Raw genomic sequence first — 24,132 nt, 5'->3', positions numbered from 1 at the left:
AAGGACAGGAAACAATACCAGAAATGATGGAAACTTCCATCTTTCAGAGGAAAGAGCTGTTAGCCAAGCTCTGGGATGACAAGGATCAAGGCCTCTCCATCACTCTGTGTATCCAGGCTCACTGTGATCCCATCACAAACTCTCTCTAGATCCAGTCCAGATGCACGACAGCTCAACAAAAGAAGTTTTACTTCTGTTTCTTTTTCTAGTTTTTTTTTTATAATTTTTTATTTTTACAGAGGTTTTGGATTTCCATTCATTCATTGCAGCAATTTTCTCCCTTCCCACCCCTCCCCACCAGCTCGCTTCTCCCTCCGAAGAGAGAAAAAAAAAAAGAAAAAAAATTCCTTCATTAGTATACAGAAGTTTAGCTCTTTTAAACAGATTATTTTTCCCACTTTTCCAAAAACATGACTATATTGTCAAAACCTTATCAACCTTCTCAAAACTTACCAACTAATAAACATTTCATTTGCTCGAACCAATTAGAATACAAATGAGGAAAAACATAACATTATTGGGATTCAACAGCAGCCCCAAGACATAGCCTCAGTCTTGGCAGAGTAACTCATGAGAATAGAAATAACACTGAGTGGAAGCTTCACCCAAGGCCATGACAAATATGCTTTCCTTGGAAGGATGTGACTCCCTCAACTGCCTATGTTTACCTTGATACTGTCTCTGTTCCTAACCTTAATTCTACTACCAATTCCTTAATGAACTTAAATAATAAAAGAGACTTTTGAAAATTAACATGCATACATTTTATTTTCAAAGTTTTTCCTGTATATTAAGTACAAAATGTCTTAACAATTTAGCAGCTAAATGGACTCTATATATTCTATAGCAGTGATTTCAAAATTGAACTTTAGACATGATTTGGAGGTCAGAATGATGAGGCTTTGCCTCACATACTTTGGGATGTTGCTAGGAGGAGCTATTCCTTGGAGAAAGACATGAAGGGAAGGGTGGAGGTTCAGCGATGGAGAGGAAGACTCTCCACCTGGTGGATTGATGTGGTGACTGCTGCATTGGACTCTTGTGTGTCAGGAAGATTCCGATCTTTTGTTCATAGGGTTGCTAGAGTCATACCCAACTTGAGAGCACCTAACAACAGCAGCATCCTTAGAAAAAGAAACTTAAAAAGTTATATATTGGTAAAAGAAACGAGGGGAACCAAAAGCAGAAGTGGGTCCAAGATTTCATTTTCTCTTGTTGCTAGAATGTCTCTTTACTGTAGTCATATATTCACCTTCTCTACTTCCTGTTCTCATTTCTAAAAATCATAAAATATGTCCATCATGTTAAAAATAGAGTGCACAGCGCATATCTAACCCCTTTAAACTTGAATGATACTTTAATCAACTTTACACTTTTTTCTTAAATAAATATACCTAGAATACAAGACATTTACTTCTCACTTATTGACTGTTTCATTATCTGATATTTTGCATTTACAATAATAGTTTAAGAATCTCCTCTACAACTACTATGCTCATTGCCAGCAGATGTCTGGCAGAGGTAAGATAAGAAAATGGGTGGTAAATTAACTCTGATTTTATGTTTGGCTGGAACATGATTGTCAATGGTTTGAAAGTGTTTATAATGTCATGTAACAATTTAATTTGGCATTTATGTAATGATGTAGTCACTTTTCATTTTGTGATCTGATATGGTAATCCTCCGTTTTAATGGAGTACTGATTTTTCTATAATGATATAATCTTGGGAGCACTAGTGCCCTCTTGGTAAAAAATTTGCACTGCCATCCCAAATGCAAATCCACCATTTTTCTCTGCAGGAGAAAAATGGGCAATTCCTTGGGACCTTATCATATTGATAAGTAAGGAGTGAGCCTATGTGATGTTTATTTCCCTGATTATATTCTCTAAGGAGTTCTGGTGGCATATCTGGTGAAATTATTCAAATCTACCAGAAAATTCAAGGGATAAACATGGACAATCTCCTTCCATTCAATTTACAGTCTCCAAAAATGCATTGGAGGCTCATCTATGGTTTAGTTCCAAATCAATAGCAATTAGTGACCATTTTCCTTCTGTGGAAATAATATCTATGATCTAAACACTACATTCAAAATAGACATAGGTTTTTACTCTTACTAAAGCAGGAGTGGCATCCACTTCCTAAACAACACCCCTCCAGAAACTCTATGAACTTTGATAAATGTTGATAGTTGTAGAGGGGCTTCAGGCCTTTTGTTCGCAGGGTTGCTATGAGTTGTGCTCAACTCGAAGGTAATAAACAACAACAACAGATAAATGTAATTTTAAATCATTTGAAATATTTTGCACGTTCTTTGTTGTTGTTGTTGTTAGGCACTATTGAGTCGAGTATAACTCATAGTGACCCTATGAATAAAAGATCTGCACCCTGTTCTAGTCTGTGCCATCCCCACACTTTCTGACACACAAAAGCCCATTGCAGCAGTCACTGTAACAGTCTACTTGGTTGAGGGTCTTTCTCTCCTTCACTCACCCTCCATCCTTCCCAGCATCATGTCCTTCTCCAAGGAATAACCCCTCCTAGCAACATCCCAAAGAATATGGAGCAAAGCCTCACCATTACTGCCTCCAAAGAACACTATGGCTGAAAATTCTCCAAGACATAGCCGTTCATTCTCTTGGCCCTCATGGGATGTTCAGTATTCTTCAACACCACAGCTCAAAAGTGTCAATTCTTTTTCAGTCATTCTTTTTTTCATTGTCCTGTTTGTTCTTTAGCATTATATAAATTGAGTTGTATTGTATATATATACTTGTTCATCTCAGTTTTATTTTTTTATATATGTTGATATTGTTGCTGATTGCTTTCAAGTTGAACATGACTCATAGTGACCCTATGAACAAAAGACGTGAAACCCTTCTACAACTATCAACATTTATCAAAGATCATAGAGTTTCTGGAGGCATGTTATTTAGAAAGTGGATGTCAACTCTGCTTCCAAAATTATATATAATTTCTCAAATAAATTCAGGCTGATATATACAGCTCTAGTTCATTCATTTTAAATGCTACTTAGTATTCTACTACGTAATGTAAACCTTCATAAAAAATATTAATCCATTCTTCTGTAGTAACAATTTCTTATAAACAACACTGCAAGACATCCGTGTGCATGTCCCTTTGAGTTCGCTGTGAGGGTTTCTTTAGAGGTATGCCAAGTGTCACAATGTGCTCACTTGCATTTAGTATTTCTCCAGACTTATATTTAAAACTCGTATTCTCAGTAGCACTTGGTGTCCTGCTCCTCCGCATTTTGTTAGAGTCAAAGTGTTAGCTTTTTTCTTAAAGTTAAATATTTTCTCATTTTTATTACATTTTAGTAAAGAAATAAGATGAGGGGGGAGAAGAATGTGAGGTGCTACGGCAACATCCAGATTCAAAAAGACAAATATGCTACTGAATCCATGACATCAGGTAAACAATCAGAAGAACCCAGTAAGGTGGTTCTTATCTCACCCCTCCTCATTTATCCTTTCTTGTGGTAATTCCTAACCCTAAATACCAGCAGGTCTTTCTTCTTAAAAGGATCCTAGAGACCACTTTAACAAAATCCTACTTCTGACTTCATTGTCAGATTTTGCCCTAATCTAAATTCTAGACTCCCTCAGAGGTCACGTGCCTCCTCTGATACCAAGCCTTTCCAGTCAGGTTTCTTCATCTCCGCTAAATCCTACCGTGGGCAGCATGTGAAAGAGGACTGGCACAATAGATATAAAATAAGGTCTCTGGTGAGATCAAACTCTTAAGAGGAAATTAATAAAGAGAAATTCCAAATTTCAGAAATCAATTGGAAAACTTCCGTGAGTCTGACTCAGCAATTCTTTTTAAATTGAACTTGACACACAGATCAATAGCTAAATGGTAATGAATTGTGACTGCATAATTTAACAATCATTACATTACAGAAAAGAAAATAATCTAGAAATTGAAATAACTAAACATTCAATAAAGAGATTAATCAAGCTAATAAACTGTTATGTCCTTACAATGGAATAGAACAACTAATTTATTTTTGTTACGTGCCAAACATTGATTTCTTTTCTGCATTATCTCATTTGGCTCTCACCCCAGTCCTACGAGGCAGACACTGTGTTTGACCCTATTTTACAAAAAAAGCAAAACAGAACTTCTGAAAGGTTAAATAATTTGATGAAGGTCATGTCGCCAATTACTGACTGCACCAGGATTCAATCTCATTGCCAATTTCTGAACAATTACACTTTTATCATTGTTGTCAGGTGCCCTCAAGGCAGCTCCAATTCCTAACAACCCTCTGGACAAACAGAGCATAACCCCACTACAATCTCTGCTACGCTCACTCGGTATCAAATCCTCCTCCTTGAGGGTCGTCTTCTTCTTTTTTAGTGACTCTCTACCTTTCCAAGCATGATGTCCTTTCCCAGGGACTGGCCCCTCCTGAAAATATGTCCAAAGTATGTGAGACACCATCTCACCATCCCTTTCTCTACGGGGCAATGTGGTTGCACTTCATCCAAGATAAATGTCTTCTTTTGGCAGTTCATGGTATAAGCAATATTCCTCAACAGCACTGTAATTTAAAAGGATAAATTCCTCCTTACTCAATTATCACTTCTGAGCAGGAACTAACTCATAGATCTGTGACTGAAAACTCAATCACAAAGGAGGAGATTCCCTAGCTTTCTCCTGAGGAGCCAATTGAGGATTCAAACCAGCAGAGTAATTCCCTGTGGATAATGTTATCAGAGCTCCCTCAACTCTTCCTACATCTTCCTTACTTACCATCCAACTTTCACACGCATAGGTGAAGCAATTGAAAAGACTACGAAACGGGCCAGGTGCGCGTTAGTCTTTTAAGTTACACCCTTATTCTTTAGTACTTTGGAGAGATCCCTGGCAACAGATTTATCCTACGCACTATGTATTTGATTTGTTGATTGATGCGTCCACGGGTGTTGATTGTGGATTCAATTATAAGGAAATCTTGACAACTTCAATTCATTCTCTGTGTATCATGATGGTGTTTATTGGTCTATGGCTGTTGTGTTGTGTACCATTAAGTCATAACCAACCTGTAACTGACCCTCTGGTAGGTTTTCTGAGGCAGTTAATCACATGGGAGACTGCCCATCCTTCTCCCTCATCTGGTAGTGAGGATATTTATTGTCTTTATATTGAAGTGCAATCCATATTAAAGGCTTTAACCTTTGAGCTTCATCAGAATCATACAATACTCTTATTAAAGAGAAAAGAGTCCTGGTGGGACAATGCCAAAGAGTTGAGCTAATGACCAGAAAAGCAATCGTTTGAGTCTGCTAATCACTATGATTAAAAAGGTCAGCCAATAGTTTGGAAGAGTGAAGGGACAGTGCAGGAGAGGAAGACCCTGGATGAGATGGGTTAGTACAGTGACTGGGGAGGTGTGTCAGAGACAGTGAGACTGGCTCAGGACAGGACAGGTTTCAGAGCTATTGTGCATAGAGTCACTGTTAGTCACAGGTGTCTCGACAGCATATAACAACAACCACTATGAGGAAGGAGATAAGACAGCCTCCTCCCATAAGGATTTACAGCCTTGGAAACCCAGTAGAGAGTCACCCTGAGTTGATTTGACTTGACAGCAGTAGGTTTGGTTTGGGGTGTGTTTTGTTTCACAGTACATGGACAATAAATATGGGTATTCAAATAAAGAGAGAACAAATAAGAGAGAGAATATCCATTAACTAAAATGTCCCCAGCTTTGTTTGAGGGCAATAGGTTTTAATGGGATTTCCCCCTAAGTATGTTTTACTGAATTTTCAAATATCTACACTGTAAATGCATTGCTTTTTTAATCCAGAAAGTACTGTTTTAAAAGAAAGTAAGGAACATATACCTCTTACTTGTGCCTCATTAACTATTTGTTCAGACCAGGTGTGCAGCACCCATCCTGCACACAAATAAATGCTTAATAAGTGTTCTTCAGGATGAAAAGAACGCATTCTGAGAGAGAATGTCCTGTTCTGTGAAGGGAAGGAGAGTGAGACAAGAGCCTTCCTAGAGAACAAAGCACTCGATGTTTTGTGGTAATTTCTCCAAATTAGGTATAGAAAATTCACTGGGAAGTTAAGGTTCAAGAGATTAACTATAAACAGCCTGAATGCAAAAAGAAAAAAAAATTTATGAATAACTCACTTTAAAAGCCACATTAGCTTTAAAGCCATTGAGATGATTGAAATTATAATAAGACTGACCTGGACAAATAGTGCCCAAAATGGCAGCAAAGAGAAAAGTAGTGGCTAGCAAGATAACAGTTGCTTGTGAAGATGTGACTGGAAATTAATCCATTATTCCTTTTGTGATAAACAAAGTACAAATTCATTAGTTGATCGAATGAATGGTCTGTTTTAAAATGTCAAAGGTAACTGCTTTGCTATGCTAAAAGATGAAAGAAAACTTTCCTGAATTTGCATATCAAGTATAAAACAGGCTGTAGCAAAAACCCATTGCTACTTGTTGATTCCAACTAATAAGAGACTCTTCATCGAGTACCGCTATCATTCAAATGTATGCGCCTACAACCAGAGTCAAAGAGGAGGAAATAGATCATTTCTATCAACTGTTGAAGTCAGAAATCGATCAAACATGTAACCAAGATGTTTTAATAATAATGGGTGACTGGAATGCAAAAGTTGGGAATCAGGAAGAAGGATCAGTAGTTGGAAAAATATGGACTTGGTGACAGAAATGAGGTTACGGAGAGAATGACAGAATTCTGCACAATCAATGATTTATTCATAGCAAATACCTTTTATAAGAAACATAAATACAGGCTATAGACATTGATTTCACCTGATGGAATGCACAGAAAATAGATCGATTACATCTGTGGAAGAAACTTCTGGAGAAGTTCAATATCAGCAGTGAAAACTAGGCCAGGTGCTGATTGTGGAATAGACCATCAACTTGCTCATATACAAGTTCAAATTAAAACTAAAGAAGGTTAAATCATATCCACAGGAATAAAAATTTGACCTTGAGTCTATCTCTCATAAATTTAAAAAGCAACTCAGGAATGGGTTTGAGGCCTCAAACATTAATGAACGAAGAAAAGATAAGCTGTGGGAAAATATCAAGAATATAAAAAAGTCATCACTAACAAGAAAGAAGAAGAAAAGGCCAACTTGGATGTCAGAACAAAATGAATGTTGCACTAGAGTCCCAAGAAGCCAAAGAAAGAGAAGAAATCAAGAAGTTAAGGCTGAATAGAAGACTTCAAAGGGCAGCTCAGGAAGACAAGGCAAAATATTATAATGAAATGTGCAAGGAGATGGAGTCAGAAAATCAAAAGGGCCAAACTTGCTCAGCATTTCTTAAGCTGAAAGAAATAAAGAATAAATTCAAACCTTGAGTTACAACGCTTAAGGATGCTATGGGCAGGATATTGAATAATTCAAGAAGTATTAAAAGCAGGTAGAAGGAGTATACAGAGTCATTGTACCAACAAGAATTGACTGACACAGAAGAATTTCAAGAAACAACATATGAGCCAGAGGCAATGGTGATAAAGGATGAAGTGCAGGCTGCTCTGAAAGACATGGTGAAAAAATAAATCCCCAGGAATTGATGGAATACCAATTGACGTATTTCAGCAAAGAGATGCTGCCCTGCATGTGCGCACCAAGTTGTGCCAAGAAACTGGAGGACGACTACTTGGCTAACTGACTGGAAGAGATCCTTATTTATTCCCATTCCAAAAAAAGGTGACCCGACAGAGCGTGGAAATTATCGAACAATATCGCTAATATCATATGCTAGCAAAATCCTGCTGAAGATTATCTAGAAAAGAACAGTTCATTGATAGAGAACTACCAGAAATGCAAGCTGGTTTTAGAAAAGGTCGTGGCACTAGAGACATTACTGACAATGTAAAGAGAGCAGAGAGTACCAGAAGAATGTCTATCTGTGTTTCTTTGACTATTCAGATATTTGACTAGGTGGACATTTGACTTGCTGCAAAAGGTCAAGGACTGTAATCTTCAATATTGATTGAAGCTCAACATCAAGACAAAGATTGGGCCAACTGGCAGCACCATATTAGGTGGAAAAGAGATTGAGGCTGTTAACAATTACAGCTTGCTCAGATCCAATATCAACACTCTTAACACCAGCAGTCAGGAAATCAAAAGACAGATTTCATTGGAAAAATCTGCTGTCATGGACCTCTCCAGAGTGCTGAAGAGCAACGATGTCAGTCTAGATACTAAGGTGTGCCTAATCCAGGCTATGGTCTTCCCAATTACTTGTTATGCTTCAGAGAGTTGGACAATGACTAAGGATGACAGAAGAAGAATAGATGCCTTCAAGTTGTGGTTTTGGAGAAGAGTCTTGAACATGTCATGGACTGGCTAGAAAACAAATAGTTCTGAAACCAAGTCTCTCCCTGGAGGCTAGGATTTTGAAGCTCATAGCTTTACAGGAGGAGACTGTACATCTGTTGACCATTCATGTAGGAAAGTAATATATAAAACACTACACCACCAAATAGTTTGTATAAATATCATAGACAGTAATCCCAGATAGTTTGTTGTTGTTGTTATTGTTGTTGTTATGTACCATTGAGTTGGAACCGACCAATAGTTGACCCTCTAGCTGGTTTTCAGAGGCAGTTAGTCACATGGGAGGAGATTGCCCGTTCTTCTCCCTAGGAACAGCTGGCTGGCAGATTCGAATTGTGTGCCTTCAGGACTGCAGCACAGATTCTTATCACTAGGCCAGATAGTTTAGAGAATTTAAATAAACTAATCACCATCACATTATTAGGGGCAAAGATTAAAATTTAAAACTCTTTAATTCTACTTCCTTGTCCTTCTACTAAAAGAACCCCACCAAATTAGATTACCATTTCATCTCTAGCCTATCTTTCCTCACTCTAGAAAGAATTTCTCTCCTAAGAAACGTAAGAATACATAAGATGGTTTTAGCAAAGTTTTCTTACAGTTCACCCTTCTACTTTTCCAACTTTGTTACCATCTACCTATCTCTCTATCATGAACTGGCTCTTCCAATCATTGGGCAAACACATCTCACTCATACCCTCATTCCTTTGCTCCGCTTGTTTCCTGCCTCAAAATATCCTGTCTTTTCAACTCTAGTGAGTCCTTCATCCCTCAGGGTCATGTCTCTTTCCAAGGTTTATACAATCACCACACAGAGTGAATCCTAGCCTCTGCCTATCCTAGTTCTCTTCCCTTGTCAGATTCATCTGTGCATTCTCATTACCTAGCTCTATGCTGGGCATACAGTACATGCTAACACAATAACCAATTACAAAGCACCTCCCAGTTGTTGTTGATTGCCATCGGGTCGCACACGACTCATAGCGACCCTATGAACAAAAGGCCTGAAGCCCTTCTGTAACTATTGACATTTCTCAAAGTTCATAGACTTTCCAGAGGCATGCCACTCCTGCTTCCAAGTAGCAGGTGCTATATTAAGAGGTAGAGATGCAGAGGTTACAGGTAGCCCTTGTCTAAATTAAGCTTACAGGGCACTGATTTGACAGAAAAGTAAGCAGGAATCACTGTTACAGCAGTATCAGCAGAGGGGGTGAGTTTGTAGAATTTATCAGAAACTAAGAATTGTCAGGGAGGTGGGGTTAGTCATCACTCCTGTTCACTACCATCACTTTGTAGCATTTGGGGATCATAAATAAGAAGGTATAACTGAGTACTTTTTGTGGAATTAACCTCAAAAAGTGAATACTTCTAGAACCAAACTTACTATCCACTGTCTTCAGTAGGTTCCTGCACCAATTGTCCTCTCTCATTCTATAATATCATAACAGGTTTGGGTTTTTTTTCCTTCTAAAAAACATGTATCGTGGAATCAAGAAAATTTCTAAAAATTTTCCATCTGAACAATTACCTACTTCCAAATGTCGAATAATTCTCAGCGATTATCAGTCAGATCTATCCTGCATTTCAACCATAATACAAGCTCTATCTTCTGCCCTCGTTGTGTGTCTTCCGTATGTACCTTTCAGAAATGTCTTACTCATTTTCATGTATACGTCAGTGAAATAAAGCAGTCATTTAGATAAGCCAATGTATATGCCAATGAAATAAATCATCATTAAAAAACCACACAAACAAAACATCGTTTTCGACATATTGTTGAAAGAATTTCTATGGAAGGTAGTCCCAAAGAAAATCTGACAGGGTTGAAGGCACAGTGAAAAGTTACAAAGGTTGGCACAATTCAGCCAAAATTTGAACATTTCAACCTCAAATTCATTCAAAATATTGAGTGCATACCAATGTTCACTACAGCATTATTTGTAATATTCAAAAGCCCAACTGTCCATCAACAGATGAATGGATAAATAAAATATGGCATATAGATCCAGTAGAAAATTATTCAGCTATGACAACAATGAAGATGTGATACATGATTTGACATGAATGAACCTTCTAAACATTAGACTGAGGAAAATGAGTCAGACCAAAACCAACAAACATCTGTAGGATCCTATTTACATTAAATATCTAGAATAGTGCACCAGGTATGGGTGGAAAGGGTAAATGGAGAATTATGGCTTAAGGGCTACTGAGTTGTAGTTAAAGGTGATTCAAAATTTGGAAATAGTGGTGATGGTTGCACAACATTCTGAATATAATTCATGTCACTGATACGTACCTGCAAAAATGGTTGAAATGGCAAAAGCTTTACATATATTTCTGTATTTCACCACAATAAAAATTTTTAAAACAACAGCAATTAAGGGGCATTAAGGAAAAGCTGTTGCTAGGAACAACCAAGTTGACCACTATGCACAGTGAGCCTATGAGAAACAGAGGCAACCTTGGATGTCCTGCAGGCTCCCGCTCAGCATCTCCACCATGCTTCAGCTCATTGTTGCAATCACCGTTCATACCACTGAGAGTCCTACACGCTTCCACTAACTCACTACTAAGAATTATGTACAAGAATACAAATACAAAGGATGATGTCTTTTTCCAAGGTCTGGCACCTCTTGACAATATGCCTGAAGTACATGAGCCAAAACTGTATCGTCTTTACCCTGAAGGAACACCCGGGTTGCATCTCCTCCAAGACAGATTTGCTTATTCATTTTTGCACCACAATTCAAATTATATACAAATAATATACATCAGTTAGTGCAAATTTTCAAATCTGTGGGTCTAAACTTAAGATTATGGGTTTCTGTGTGGCTTACACAGTTTGATAACTACTGAAGTCACAGAAGATCTTTGAAAGTCAAAGGTGACTTGCTTCTGAAAGGTCACAGTTCTATATACTGTACACCTGGGGTCACCATGAGTCAGAATCACCTCAACAAAAACCAAAACAAATTAGAAGTTATAGTGATGCATCATAAATACATCTTTCAAATTTTCTATGGCAAAAATGTGTGTGTGTGTGTGTGTGTGTGTGTGTGTGTCACTGTGAGTATACTCGATGACCAATTTAAAAATGGGCAAAGGATTTGAATAGATATTTCTCCAAAGAAAATATACAGGTGAATCATGGGTACCTGAAACGTCATTTAATGTAATGAGTCATTGTTGTGTGCTTTCGGGTTGATTTCAATTCACAGTGACTCTAGAGGACAGACAGACCTTCCTCCCGGTGGATAAGGTCAGTGTTTTGAATCTACCGGCTGGTCCATGGAAGGCTAATGGGGAGTATCCTTGTTCAAAGATTTATGGCCTTGGCAACAAGAGGGTTACTATGAGTCAGAATTGCCTGGACAGTAGTGGTTTTGGTCTTGGGAATCTTTCTAGGAACCGACCACCAGGTTATCCATACAGTCACTAGTAGATTTGAACTGCCTGCTCTCGGCAGACAGGAGCTTACTATCACGCCACCATAGTCTCTCATTAGTCACAAAAAAAAAAAATCCCCATGCTGCATTAAGTAGATCCATGGCAACCTATGCCAGGTTTCCAAGGCTGTAAATCTTTATGGGGAAAGACTCCCTACCTGTCTATCCCTCACAAATTTGAAGAGTGAACCTTCTGGTTAGCAATTCAACAGGTAACACACCACAGTACCTTCCTCAATTATTAGGTATTTGTAAATCACAACTGCATATCTACTCTGACGACCATGAAGCATTCTTGGGCAGTGCAAATTATTATGCAAAAAGTTAGTGGCTTGAATAAACTCAGATGTTTTGGGAGACAGGCTTCTAAAAGTCCACAGCCTTGAAAATCCTATAAAGTACAGCTCTGCTCTGCTGCACAAAGAGTTTCCAGAAGTCTGAATTGATTCAATGGTTAGTACAAATGAATTTTTTTTTTTAAAAAAAAGGACGTTTTCGTGGCCTACTGGGTAAAAAGTTGCATTGCTAACCGAAAGTCAGCTGGTTTGAATCACACCAAAGGAGAATGATGGGCAATCTCCCCTTGTGCAATTTATAGCCTCTAAAACACACGGAAAGCTTAGCTACGAGTCAGTCCTGACTTGATGGCACACAGCAACAATAGCAGATGGCTATTACCGGCGGGTGGGAGGGGGCGAGAGGGGGACAGCATAGCAAGTATTGTCAATAATTCCCTCTCCAAAGAATAGCCTGGCTTAGCAATATGCTCAAAGTATGTGAAATGAAGCTTTATCAACTTTGCCTTCAAACGGTATGCTGGCTGCACTATCTCCAAGACTTGTTAGTTCTTTTGACAGTTCATGGGATATTCAGTGCTCTTCTCCAACACTACAGCTCAAAGACATGAGTTCTTTTTCTGTCATCCATATTTACTGTCCAGCTCTAAGGTGTGTTTATTAAAAAGGATGCTTGAGTGCCAGAGATCTCTGTTCTTATCATGACCCCAAAATGTATTATCCACATTTCTTGAGGTTCAAGATGAAAACTACCTTTTTATTATATTCCATAATTAAACTCTGTGATTAATCACTAATGTGATCAAACAAAAGTTTTATTCCAAGAGGATTATTAAAAAAACCCAAACAAACAACTGGGATGGGGAGGATGTGTAGAGGCTACCATCTCTACCCTCAAAAGCTTGGGAACCAAGAAGAAATCATTGAGGAAGACATGCAGGTTTCCTTTGCTGTCTATCTGAAAGGAGAACATTCCTAGAAATTCTTGTGAGCTTCAGTAAAAAGCAAAAAATTCACTATCGTTCATTTACCTGGGAAAAGATTTTTAGAATTTCTAGATTAAAAAAAATAACCTCTCAGATCATATCAAATGGCACATACAATCTAAAATAACACTACTATACAGTGAAAGCAGAAATGATATGATAAATACACCCCCATTATATATAATGCATATAAAGCATCTATAATGTAGCTCCTGGCAAAGGAGCTTGGCGATGCTGCTGTCACTGTTCAGCATGCCTTCTGTTCCCTTAACAACTAACTAACTGCTAACTTAAGGTTGTTTTGTTTGGGGTGTGTTTTTTTGATTGGTTTTTCCTCCTTAAAAGCAAAAATCCTCTTTGGATTTTTTTCTTTCAGTTAGCAAAAACAGCTAGTGAAAATCTTTCATAAAAGCAAAATGACACAAAAGAAACTTTCAGAAAGGAAGGGATACCTGAAAATAACACAAAAATTGAGATCAAATAAAAAAGTAGAGAATTCACATTTTACAACAAAAGTCAAAATGAATGTCATATGATAGTGGGAACTAGGAAACTCTTAAAAAGAGAGTTCTAAAAGAAGTAGTCTCTTCTCTGCTTGGAGAAAAGAAAAACTAACCCAAATTACTACTCCAACCTTATCATCATGGCAGGCAAGAGTTTTTGTTTTTATTGTTGTTTTTACATCAGAAGAAGAGTGTTCATTTGATTGCCCTTCTTAGTTTGTAGCACCCCAGCCCTGTCGGTCCCTGTCTCTGTTCTGTTTCTTTGCTGTTATGATACTTCTTATGTGCCGCCGAGTGGATGACAACAACAGGGACCTTACAGGACAGACTAAAATCGCCAGGTAGAGCAAGTAATCTCTACATATTAGATTACACATAGATTACAACTAAACTGGAATCTTCCTTGTGGAAGCAGGTCTCCAGGTCTTTTCTTCTACAAAGCAGATGTTGAGTTCAAACCAATAGCCTTTCAGTTAACAGGGGAGTCCTTAATCACCAGATAATCAAAGTCCCATGGTTTACTTATTACATACTTTTCCCTAGTCATGCTTACACACTCCTCCACCACCACGCCTTAAGAAGGCGTCCATTCACAGATGCTTAATATGAACCTTTTTTTAAAAAAAAAATTTATTATTTTTTTGTGTGTGTACCGTCAAATCGGATCTGACTGGTACAGGAGGAGATTGCCCCTCCTTCTCCAGCAGAGCACCTGGTGGATCAGAACCTTGTACCTCTGGGATTGCAGTGCTGTTTCTTGCCACTAGGCCACCAGACCTCCCAATACGAACCTTTGAATTTCCATATCTTCTAGTAAGAGGTGCAGTCTTACTCTGTGTGCATATAAGATCTTATTCATATCTATGTATTTGATTCTTTGCACAATTATGAGGGTTGTGTTTCCGGCTTAGTGGTAAGAAGCTGCACTGCAACCCTGACAGCATGCAGTTCGAACTTACCAGCTGCTCCATGGTAGAAAGAGAGGGAATCTCCTCCAGCGTGATTTACTGCCTCTGAAAGCCCACTGGAGGGTCAGCTATCGGTCGGCCGCAACTCAACAGTACACAACAATAACAACGCTATTATACATGTATTATGTTAGTTTGCATGTGGTTTCCAACTTCTACATCAACCTCCGTGGGGACATTTACAGTGACAAACTTCCAGATGGACCTTGAATCACAGACAGGCTGTAACAAACTATCTTTGTGCATATATCTTCTGTACAGGAACCTATGTGACAATTTCTTGAGAATATTTCCAAAGAAAGGGACCAGCTAGGCAATAATGTATTAAAAAATCTTTAGTTTAGCCAAGTACTAACTGACTGTTCTCCAGAAAGATGACACCATATTTCATCCCTGTGATCAATGAATAATGGTTCTTATATTCTCATTCTCTACCAACACAGTTTACATCCTGCTGTGAAGTAATCTCATTTTAAAATTTCCACTGTTCTTTTTATTAATAAGTTGAGCATCTCCTTAGATGCATGTTAGCTTCTAGGCTTTCTCTTCTTAAACTTCTTATTCAAAGCCTTGTCCATGTTTCTATTAGGATTTCTTCTGCTTTTCACTAGTTAATATGCAGTCTGCAGGCTTGTAGTCTAGCCTGATTATTAATCTGCCAACAATTTTAAATAGTGTTAATATTTTCTCCCATCTGCCTTCTATTAGTATTATCCATGATATTCTTGATTGAACAGAAATTCTTCTGCACTCAATCCAGTATTACTTATAGGCCATAGGCTGTAGTTTTTACATTGTGTTTGTGTGATGGTGTTAAAGGGCAGAGGAGATTAATGCTGTGATCTCATTCCTGGGGAAACCGTGAAGGGGATAATGTGAATGTCTGATAGACTTAAGCAAAACGATTCTCTCATGAAGCAGTCAGAAGAGGAAAGGTATCATGGGCTACTGGGAAGGCAGGACCTTAAGAACAGACTCTGCCACTTACTAGCTGTGTTACCAAGCACAAAATTCTTAGCCTTCCAGATCCAGACTGGTCATCTATAAGGCAAGAACAATGCCCCCCACAAAAGACACCACAAATAAAGGAATCCATCCAGTGACTGGTTTGTGATAGACCAGCGTGCAATACATGTGAGTTCCTTTGTCCTTTCCTCCTTATTATCACCCTTGACTTGACGCAGAGAGATGGGATTTATAAGCATTGGCAATTCAGAATCAGATCCTTCAGCTGACCCCATCCCCTCAAATTCGAGGAGACAGGCTCCCTAGGGCACTTCTGCTTATACTTCAATCAGATATCAGACAGAGATTAAGTCCTGCAAAAAAGCAGTGAATGTGGTGTTTCCCTGGTGAGACCAAAGGCAGAGAAGATGCCAGGTGTAAATAACTAATTATCTGGTGGTGGGACCTTATGACTAAATTAGTTAGCACCTTGCTAAGAGATTGATTGAAAATATTGGCTATAGAACATCTTCTCTTTGGTGGGTGTGCTAGGAGTATGCAGAAGGCTACTTTAGGTTCCTACAAGTTGGATTCAGAGGAAATTTGGAAATAAACTCAAGTTATACTTTCTAAGCTTTCTGATTCATACTGGGTAAGAACATGGACTTCCAGGAACAGAGGCTTGGAGATGGAACTCAGTACCCCTCTGTCTGCATCTAGTGACCCTTTTACGTTGATTTCATTCTCTTTTTCCTGTGGGAATGTTTCTACACCTGATCCAACCCAAGTCTCTAGTCTCCTCAGAGCTTAAAATAGTTCAGTTGCCAGACAACTGTTTATCTACTTTGAGGCCCATGTAATGAAGGATGGGGTGAGAGTGAGTCTTGGAACACCAAAATAGATTCCAGTGGGTAAAACTCACTTCCCCTGGGTTTTAAAGGCCCCAGGAGCAATCAGCAAGCTGGCTTAGTTTATGATACCAGACAGATCGCCAGGGACGAGTAGATCCAACTACAGAATGGGAAACAGGGATAAGAAAGAGAGCAGAATGAGAAATAATGGCTACACAGAAGATGGGGAAACTAATATATTCTGCGATCTGAATATTAGCATCAGTAGCTTTTCAAACAGATGTTTCAACCTAGTGCTAAAAAGAAGGATCTTAGAAATAAAAAGAATAGAAAAATATTCATAGGTGAGGCAATGTAGTTGAGTTACTGTAAACAGGATGCATGAGTTTTACAGTTTGATCATGTCCAAAGTTGGCTTCTTCTTATCATCTAACCCTGGGCAAACCACTCCACTTCTTGGAGTCTAATGTCTGTCATCTATAAAAAATGGCCAGTTTTGCTGGTTTGTTTGTTTCTGGTTTTGTGCTATTTCACTAATATTTATTATCTGAGTGGAAGTTTACAATTCATATGGGCTTTACAATCACTCACTCAAATAGAATTTGTTTTGTAAAATCAATTATACTTTATTAATGTAATTAATTAATTACAATTTCAGATCAATTCACGTTTGTATATTGTCTTTTACTCTACTTACCTACTTCTTACTTACCTTTACTCCTTCTCCTTCCATCCCCATCCTTGGAAAGTATCCAAGAATGACTACCTGTCCAAACCAATCTTTCTTGGTATTGTTGTTATGTGCCATCAAGTCACCTGTGACTCATAACGACCGTATGTACAACAGCTCTGAAGCCTGCCCTGTCCTAAGCCAGTCAATACACCTACCCCTACTGCCCCGGTTACTGTATCAATCCATCTCATTCAGGGTCTTCCTGTCTTGTGCTGTCACTCTACCCTTCTGAGCTTGATGTCCTTCTCCAAGGATTGGTCCCTCATGGCCACATACCAAAAGCATGTGAGATGAAGCGTCAAAATCCTAGCCTCCAAGGTGAAAGTTGGTTTCTTCAAGACAGACTTATTTATATTCAAGACTCTTCTCCAGCACCACAATTGAAAGGCATTAGTTCTTCTGTTTCCCTTAGTCATTGTTCAGCTCTCTGATGCATAGCAAGTAATTGTGAAGACCATGGCCTGGATCAGGTGCACCTTAGTCTCTAGACTGACTCAGCACAATTTCCTCTAGATTTATCCATATTGTGCAATGCTTTACAAATTCTTTCTCACTCTTCAGTACTGTATAACACAAAATTGTATGAGTGTGTCACGTAGGAGTAGTTTTGGGGGGTTGTTTTTAAGAAGATTGAGGAAACAAAAAGATACTATCTGCTAAAAAAATAGATAGTGCCTAAACAATAGATTAATCCCTATTAGAAAGAAATTGAATGAAACTCTTAGCTGGCCACAGAGAACCAGTATCAGAGCAATCAAAATTTATACTGTTGACAAATCTTCTAGGATGAAAAAGAATTAGTGGTTACAATACTCTTCCTCCATGAAAATAATTATTAATGACTAAAAATTAATTATATAAATATCTTAAATTGTTCTAAATACATACATAAAATAGAGAAATAATCATTTAAGAAAATCTACAAAATATTAAGAAATGCAAGAGTTTCTGGCGTTTAATCCATGATCTCTCTTCTCCTGCATCCAACTTCATGTTACAGAAATTTTACTCTTGCTCTGTGCATGCAGTCAAGAGGAGGGGGCTGCATCTGCCCTTAGTTCTCAGGCTAGGGCTACAGTTTCATCCTGGGAGGAGTAGGCCACTAGATTATTATTTTTTTTTAATCCTCTTTCCAACCCCTTGCCAAAAAAGCTCGATTCCAGAAAAGCATAGTTGGGAGAAGTCCAGTCCCATTCTCCAACTCATAAGCAAATGTCCCCCCAAAATAGGCACCAAGCAGAACGGAACTTAGATTACTCCTATTCTTAAGGAGCTTTAGTGGCCTAGTGTTAAGAAGCTGTTTATGGCATTGAAGTCTATGGGGGAGAGAATAGTCTAAAAGAATTATATTTTAGGGCATTATTTTTATCGTAGGAGTATGCAATGAGGGTTGCAGAGTGGATTATATTTGGGGGTAGGGCGTGGGGTTTGGGGAGGTGCGGGGGGATTGTGTACCAATGAGGGAGTTTTTCTCTTGCTTTTCAAGGAGAGGAGCAAAGGGGAGGGGGAGGGGTTTGTGCGGGGAGAAGGGTGCAACAATGAATGAATGGAATTCCAAAATCTCTGTAGATGTTCATCGAAATGAAAAATAAACAAACTAAATTAATAAAATAAAAAAAAAGAAGCTGCACTTCAATCCCAAAGGCAAGTGGTTCAAATCCACCAGCTTTTCTGTGGGAAGATGGGTAATTTCCTCCTGGTGTTTTACTATTTCTGAAAACTTGCTGGAGGGCCAGCTCTGAGTCAGTTCCGACTTGATGGCACATAACAACAGATTACTCCTGTGTGTTTGTATGATGGAGGTTGATGTTGAAAGGTCAGGCGAAGAAGAATAGGGGCTACAGCCCCTACCTCCTGCACCTTGATGACCCTAGAAAAAACGTGTTCCTCATAGAGAAAGCCACAGTGGACATGCGCCTCTCCTGTGCTGTGGTGAAGAGCGTCTGCCCAGGGAGAGAGACAGGCCATGAAAATAAAATCTCTGTAGCTCTTCCTGAGGAAATTGACTTTATTTGGAAGAAAGTGTACAGGATTCCAAGCCCAAAGGCAATCCTGAAAGCAAGGGGGAACTCAATAGAGAACAACTATGAGGATCCTGGTAGCTCCACGACACTGACAGCAACAGATAAAATGCTGCCAGAATTTTTACAGACAGAACCAGAGACAGACAGCTTGGGAGAGCCCTTGAAAACAAGGTAAAGTAGGGTCAGAAAGCATACACTAGGCTGCGCACACCCAAGAGCCATTAAAGATGATTTGGGTCAGATTTTAAAGCATCCCAGCATACAGATCCACTAACAAAGGACAAAAGCCTCGCTGGCACAACGGACTTAAGCACAGTCTTTGACCAAAAACCGGATGATAAATGAGAGACTGTGATGTAAGGCAAGTGCTATGAAATCAAACTTAACAATAAAATCACATGCATCCCTGGATGCTGGGCAGACTAGGCGTATCCAAACCCGCACCCTTTCATGGGAAGAGGGAATTTTCAAGCAACTCATCTCTGGTTGAATGTGAAATAAAAATCATAAACTCCCTGAACTGTGATAACAGCCTAAAAGCCACACAAGGGTAGAAGGTGAAAATCTAACTAGCTGAGAGAGCAAAGAATAACCTTTGAACAGTTACTTCTTTTGACCCAAGGGTGTAGACAAGCCAATCAGGATGAAATAGAATATGAAGGATAGTTTTTAAAGTCCAAGAAGGGACATCAGAAGTTGCACATTCTGGAGAAAGACGTCTCAGAGTTAATCTAGCCAAGTTATTAAACAAACAAAATACCCAGAACAAGTAACCATGGAAATAACAAAAACATTAGCACCTTGTTTGAGCATATTAGACATGGTGAAGATACTACAGGATAAGACAAGATTCAGATCTGTTGTCCATATGGTCAATAGTGGTTATAGTTGACCTGAGGACACACGCACACCCCCACACACATATATATATATATAATGGGTGCTGTTATGTCAAGTTGCAATCCTATGCACAATAACTCAAAACTCTGCCCTATTCTGAGCCAATCTCACCATCTATGACACACCTGCCCCCTTTACCCCAGGCACAGTGTCAATCCATCTCATCCAAGGCCATCTTCCCCTTTGTTTTCCCTCTACCCTTCCAAGCATGATGTCCTTCTCCAAGGACTGGTCCCTCTGGGCAACATGCTCAAAGCATGTGAGACAGAGCGTCAAAGTCCTTGCCTCCAAGGAGCAACTTGGTCTCACTGTTGGCAGTCCATGGTATGTCCAAAACTCTCCTCCAGCACCACAGGTCAAAGGCAATGATTCTTTTTCTATCATATTTGGCTGGTCATTGTCCAGCTCTCTAATGCAAGAATTGAGAAGACTATGAGCTGGATTGGGCACACCTTGTTCTCCATACTGACATTTCTTGTTCTTCTGCTCTCTGGAGAGGTCCCTGACAGCAGATCTTCCCAGTGCAATTCATCTTTTGCTTTCCTGATTACTAGTGCCAAGAGCATTGATTCTGGACCCAACCAAGTTGAAATTGTTAATAGTTTCAGTTTCTTCTCCATATATCATGATGCTGTCAATTGGCCCAGTGGTGAGAATGTTTTGTTTTCGTGATGTTGAGCTTCAATCTATATTTGAAACTATATAGATAGGTGATAGATGGATGGATGGATGGATGGATAGATAGATAGATAGATAGATAGATAGATAGATAGACAGATAGACAGATGGATGAGAGAGAGAGCACAAGAGAGCACGTGAGCTATAGCTATAGATACAGATAGCAGCCTAGAGGTAAGAAGCTGTATTGCAATCCCAAAGGCATGCTATTCGAATTGACCAGCTGCTCCATGAAAGAAGAATGGAAAATCTCCTCCCATGTGATCTACTGCCCCTGAAAACCCACTAGAAAGCCAGTTGTGGCTAGGTTCCAAAACAACTGCACACAATCACAACAACAATATATGTACATGACATAAGACAAAAAGTGTAACCCATATATAAGGAATAAAGCAGGCAAAAGAAACAGCTTCTAAAGAGGCCTAGATATTGAACTTAGCAAAGAGTTCAAAGCAGTTCCTACAAATTCTAGGCACCAAAGGAAATTATAATTAAAGAATTAAAGATAGGTGATGAGAATATATCATCAAATAAAGAGATTGAAAAAAATACAAAATAGACATTTCAAAACTCACTAGAAGTTTCAGTACAACCACACAGAAAGACTCTGGTGACTTAGTGGATAGAAAGTTATGCTACCAAGTCAAAAGTGGGTGATTTTAATCTGCAGCCCACAGGCCTGGTTTTAATTGGTTTTGGTCAAACATTCTCCTACGTGGTATAACACTGGTCTGGCTGTGATGCTAAACACCGTGACACTGATGTGTCAAATGCGATAATGGTTGCTCATGGTGGACAGTGTTTGGTGGAACTCCCTGATTAAAACAAGCTTGGAAGCAGGAGTGGTATTCACTTCCAAAATAGCTTGCCTCCACAAACTATGAATCTGGAGAAAAGATGAAAGTTATACAAATGTTCAGGTCTTTCGTTCATAGGATCACTATGAGTCATCTATGACTTGACGGCACTAAACAACAAAAACAACAGACGTTTCAGTATGAAAATCAAGGACCTATTGCTAACGAGGGTAGGTGTGTAAGAGATAATAAAGTTGGCACAGGATAGAGCAGGTTTCAAGACTATTGCACATAGGGTCTCTGTGAGTCACTAGGGACTCAACGGCACATAATAACAACATTGTTATCACCTGAATTTTAACTCATGTCAATTCCCAATTTCTATAGAACAGAATTGCTCTTTAGAGTGTTCTCGGTTGTAATATTTCAATTGAGTGATGATTAATTGTTGGCCTGTTAAGTGAGAGATCAGTAATTTGAACCCATCCGCTTCTCTGAGGGAGAAAGATAAGAAGACAATCTGCTCCCATAAAGACTTAGAGCCTCAGAAGCCCTAGAGGACAGTCCCACTCTGTCCTCCAGGGTCACTATGAGTTAGAAGACTCAAGAATGGTTCATATGGTTTGGGTTCATATATTTCAATTCTCTAATAGATAATTAATACCAGACAGAGATGACTAAGTAATAGAACTGTTAAATGACATAGACCAATAGCTGTGGATTATCCCTTTTAAATTGTTGGTGGTGGTAGATACATTGATTCCACTACAACTCATAGCGACCCTATGAACAATGGATCTGAACCTTACCCGACGGTGCGCCATCTTCATCATCTCTGATATACATGAGCCCATTGTTACAGTCACTGTATCAATACAGCTTGTTATAAATTACACCACCTAATTTTCTTTCTGAGAAAAAAACCAACAACCCAAACATACACAGAAATAAACAGAAAGAAGCAAAGGAGGAAGATAAACTACTTAGACTTCACCAACCCAGACTCACTACTGTCAATTTGATTCTGACTCGTATGGACCTCAATCAGCCTATAAATATTTATGGGAAGAAAAGGCCTCTCTTTCATTCTTAAAGCAGCTGTAAGATTCAAGCTAGTGACCTTTCAGTTAGTAGCACAATTTATAGTGAACAACACCACAAGAGATCTTAAGAGTCCTGATCTAAACAATAAGGTAGGACATGAAATTATTGTTTTCTTTATGATCAATTTTTGGAGGTATCTCATTTTTATGCAGTATGTAGAAAATTGAATAAATAAAAACCCCCAAAATCATACCTTCTGGTGGGGTCCCAATACTACTGCCAAGACCCAAAATGGCCATCTTGTGAGTTCTTGGTTCCAACATCACAGCTGACTCTTCTCCCCTTTCCCAGTGAGGTATTTTGACTGGTTCCAGGTGAACATTCTCCAGCCCGTCTTCTCGTAGGTTTTTGTACATGATTTGGATGGCTTTTTCTAAATTCTTTGAGCCACTCAATCTGGGCCCAACGGTGTCAACAAGGAGTGCCAATCTCTCGTAGGATCTGTTCTGGGCTTTACCATAAACAGCAAGGTTGATGATGGCTTTAGCAACGTCTCCATAGCTGGCTATTTCTTCTTTTATTTCCTGAAAACTCTTCTGGGAGACCTTACCTCCATATGTTGCTTTCTCAGAGCCCAGGGATAAAAAGTGAACAACGCCAACAAATAAGAAGAGAAGAGACTTCATTTTTCCCTTTATCCAGTTGGTTCTTCCTAAATAATCAACAAAAGTAAGACACATTTCAGTTTCAGGGCGTGAGAATGTCACAGCTACCTTCCCACAATACACAGGCTACAACACTTGTAAATAATTCCTTAACCTCCATCATCAAAGTCAGTAACTATAACTCTCAGGAACAGAAAAGGAAAAGACTAACCAGCCCTATTGAAGACATGGTATTTATTAAAACCGTAGACTTACATATTATCTAGCAATTCTGCTTAAAACATGCCAAAGATGAAAAGAAGAAACGGATTAGGAAGAGGGAGAAAAGTAGTGATACCAGTACTGATATCTGTGTTATGATTAGTTGCCATTGAGTCAATTTCAACTCAGAGTAACCGCAGGTCAGACTCATGGGATTTTCTAGACTCATAATTTTCAATTAGTTGACTGTCAGGTCATTTCCTCCTAAAGAGGTGGTTGGGTTCAATCCTCCAACCTTTTGGTTAGTAGTTGAACACTTAACCATCATACCACCAGGGCTCCTTGGATAAAGCAAAAGACAAAATCTGTTACTGTCTAGTTAAAATTCCAACTCACAGAAACCTGACAGGACAGAGTTAAAATTACTCATAGGATTGCCAAAGTTGTTGTCTTTAAAGAAGGAGACTGTCAACATCTTTCTCTCTCAGGTGGCTTGTGGCTTTGAATTACCAACCCTTCAGTTAGCAACTGAGCTCTTAACAGGTGCACCACCAAGTTTCTTCTGATGGGATTAGGGCATGTTGCACTGCCCCCTTAGAGTACGTTGCAATGGATTTCATTCTTTCTGCAATCTGATGCCCTCCTTCTGTTAAACTCATCCTTTGAGGTGCTAAATTGTCCTCCCTAATTAAACTTATACTTGGACCAGGAG

At 38.9% G+C, this 24,132-nt stretch overlaps 1 protein-coding gene across 1 annotated transcript in view; it reads right to left on the bottom strand.

The window, feature by feature from the left end:
* Window positions 1–23,240, bottom strand: part of CPQ (carboxypeptidase Q) — a 500,522-nt gene extending 477,282 nt beyond the window's left edge. Inside the window, exon 1 of the mRNA XM_006900354.1 lies at window positions 22,808–23,240. Within this exon, the coding sequence (XP_006900416.1) occupies window positions 22,808–23,240 (433 nt within the window). The remainder of the gene's footprint in view (window positions 1–22,807) is intronic.
* Window positions 23,241–24,132: the final 892 nt, after the last annotated feature.

The sequence above is a fragment of the Elephantulus edwardii genome, unplaced genomic scaffold (genome assembly GCF_000299155.1).
Source record: "Elephantulus edwardii isolate Elephantulus edwardi_28Jun2011 unplaced genomic scaffold, EleEdw1.0 scaffold00282, whole genome shotgun sequence".
Lineage (NCBI taxonomy): Eukaryota > Metazoa > Chordata > Mammalia > Macroscelidea > Macroscelididae > Elephantulus > Elephantulus edwardii.
This window is presented reverse-complemented; position numbering and strand designations above follow the sequence as displayed.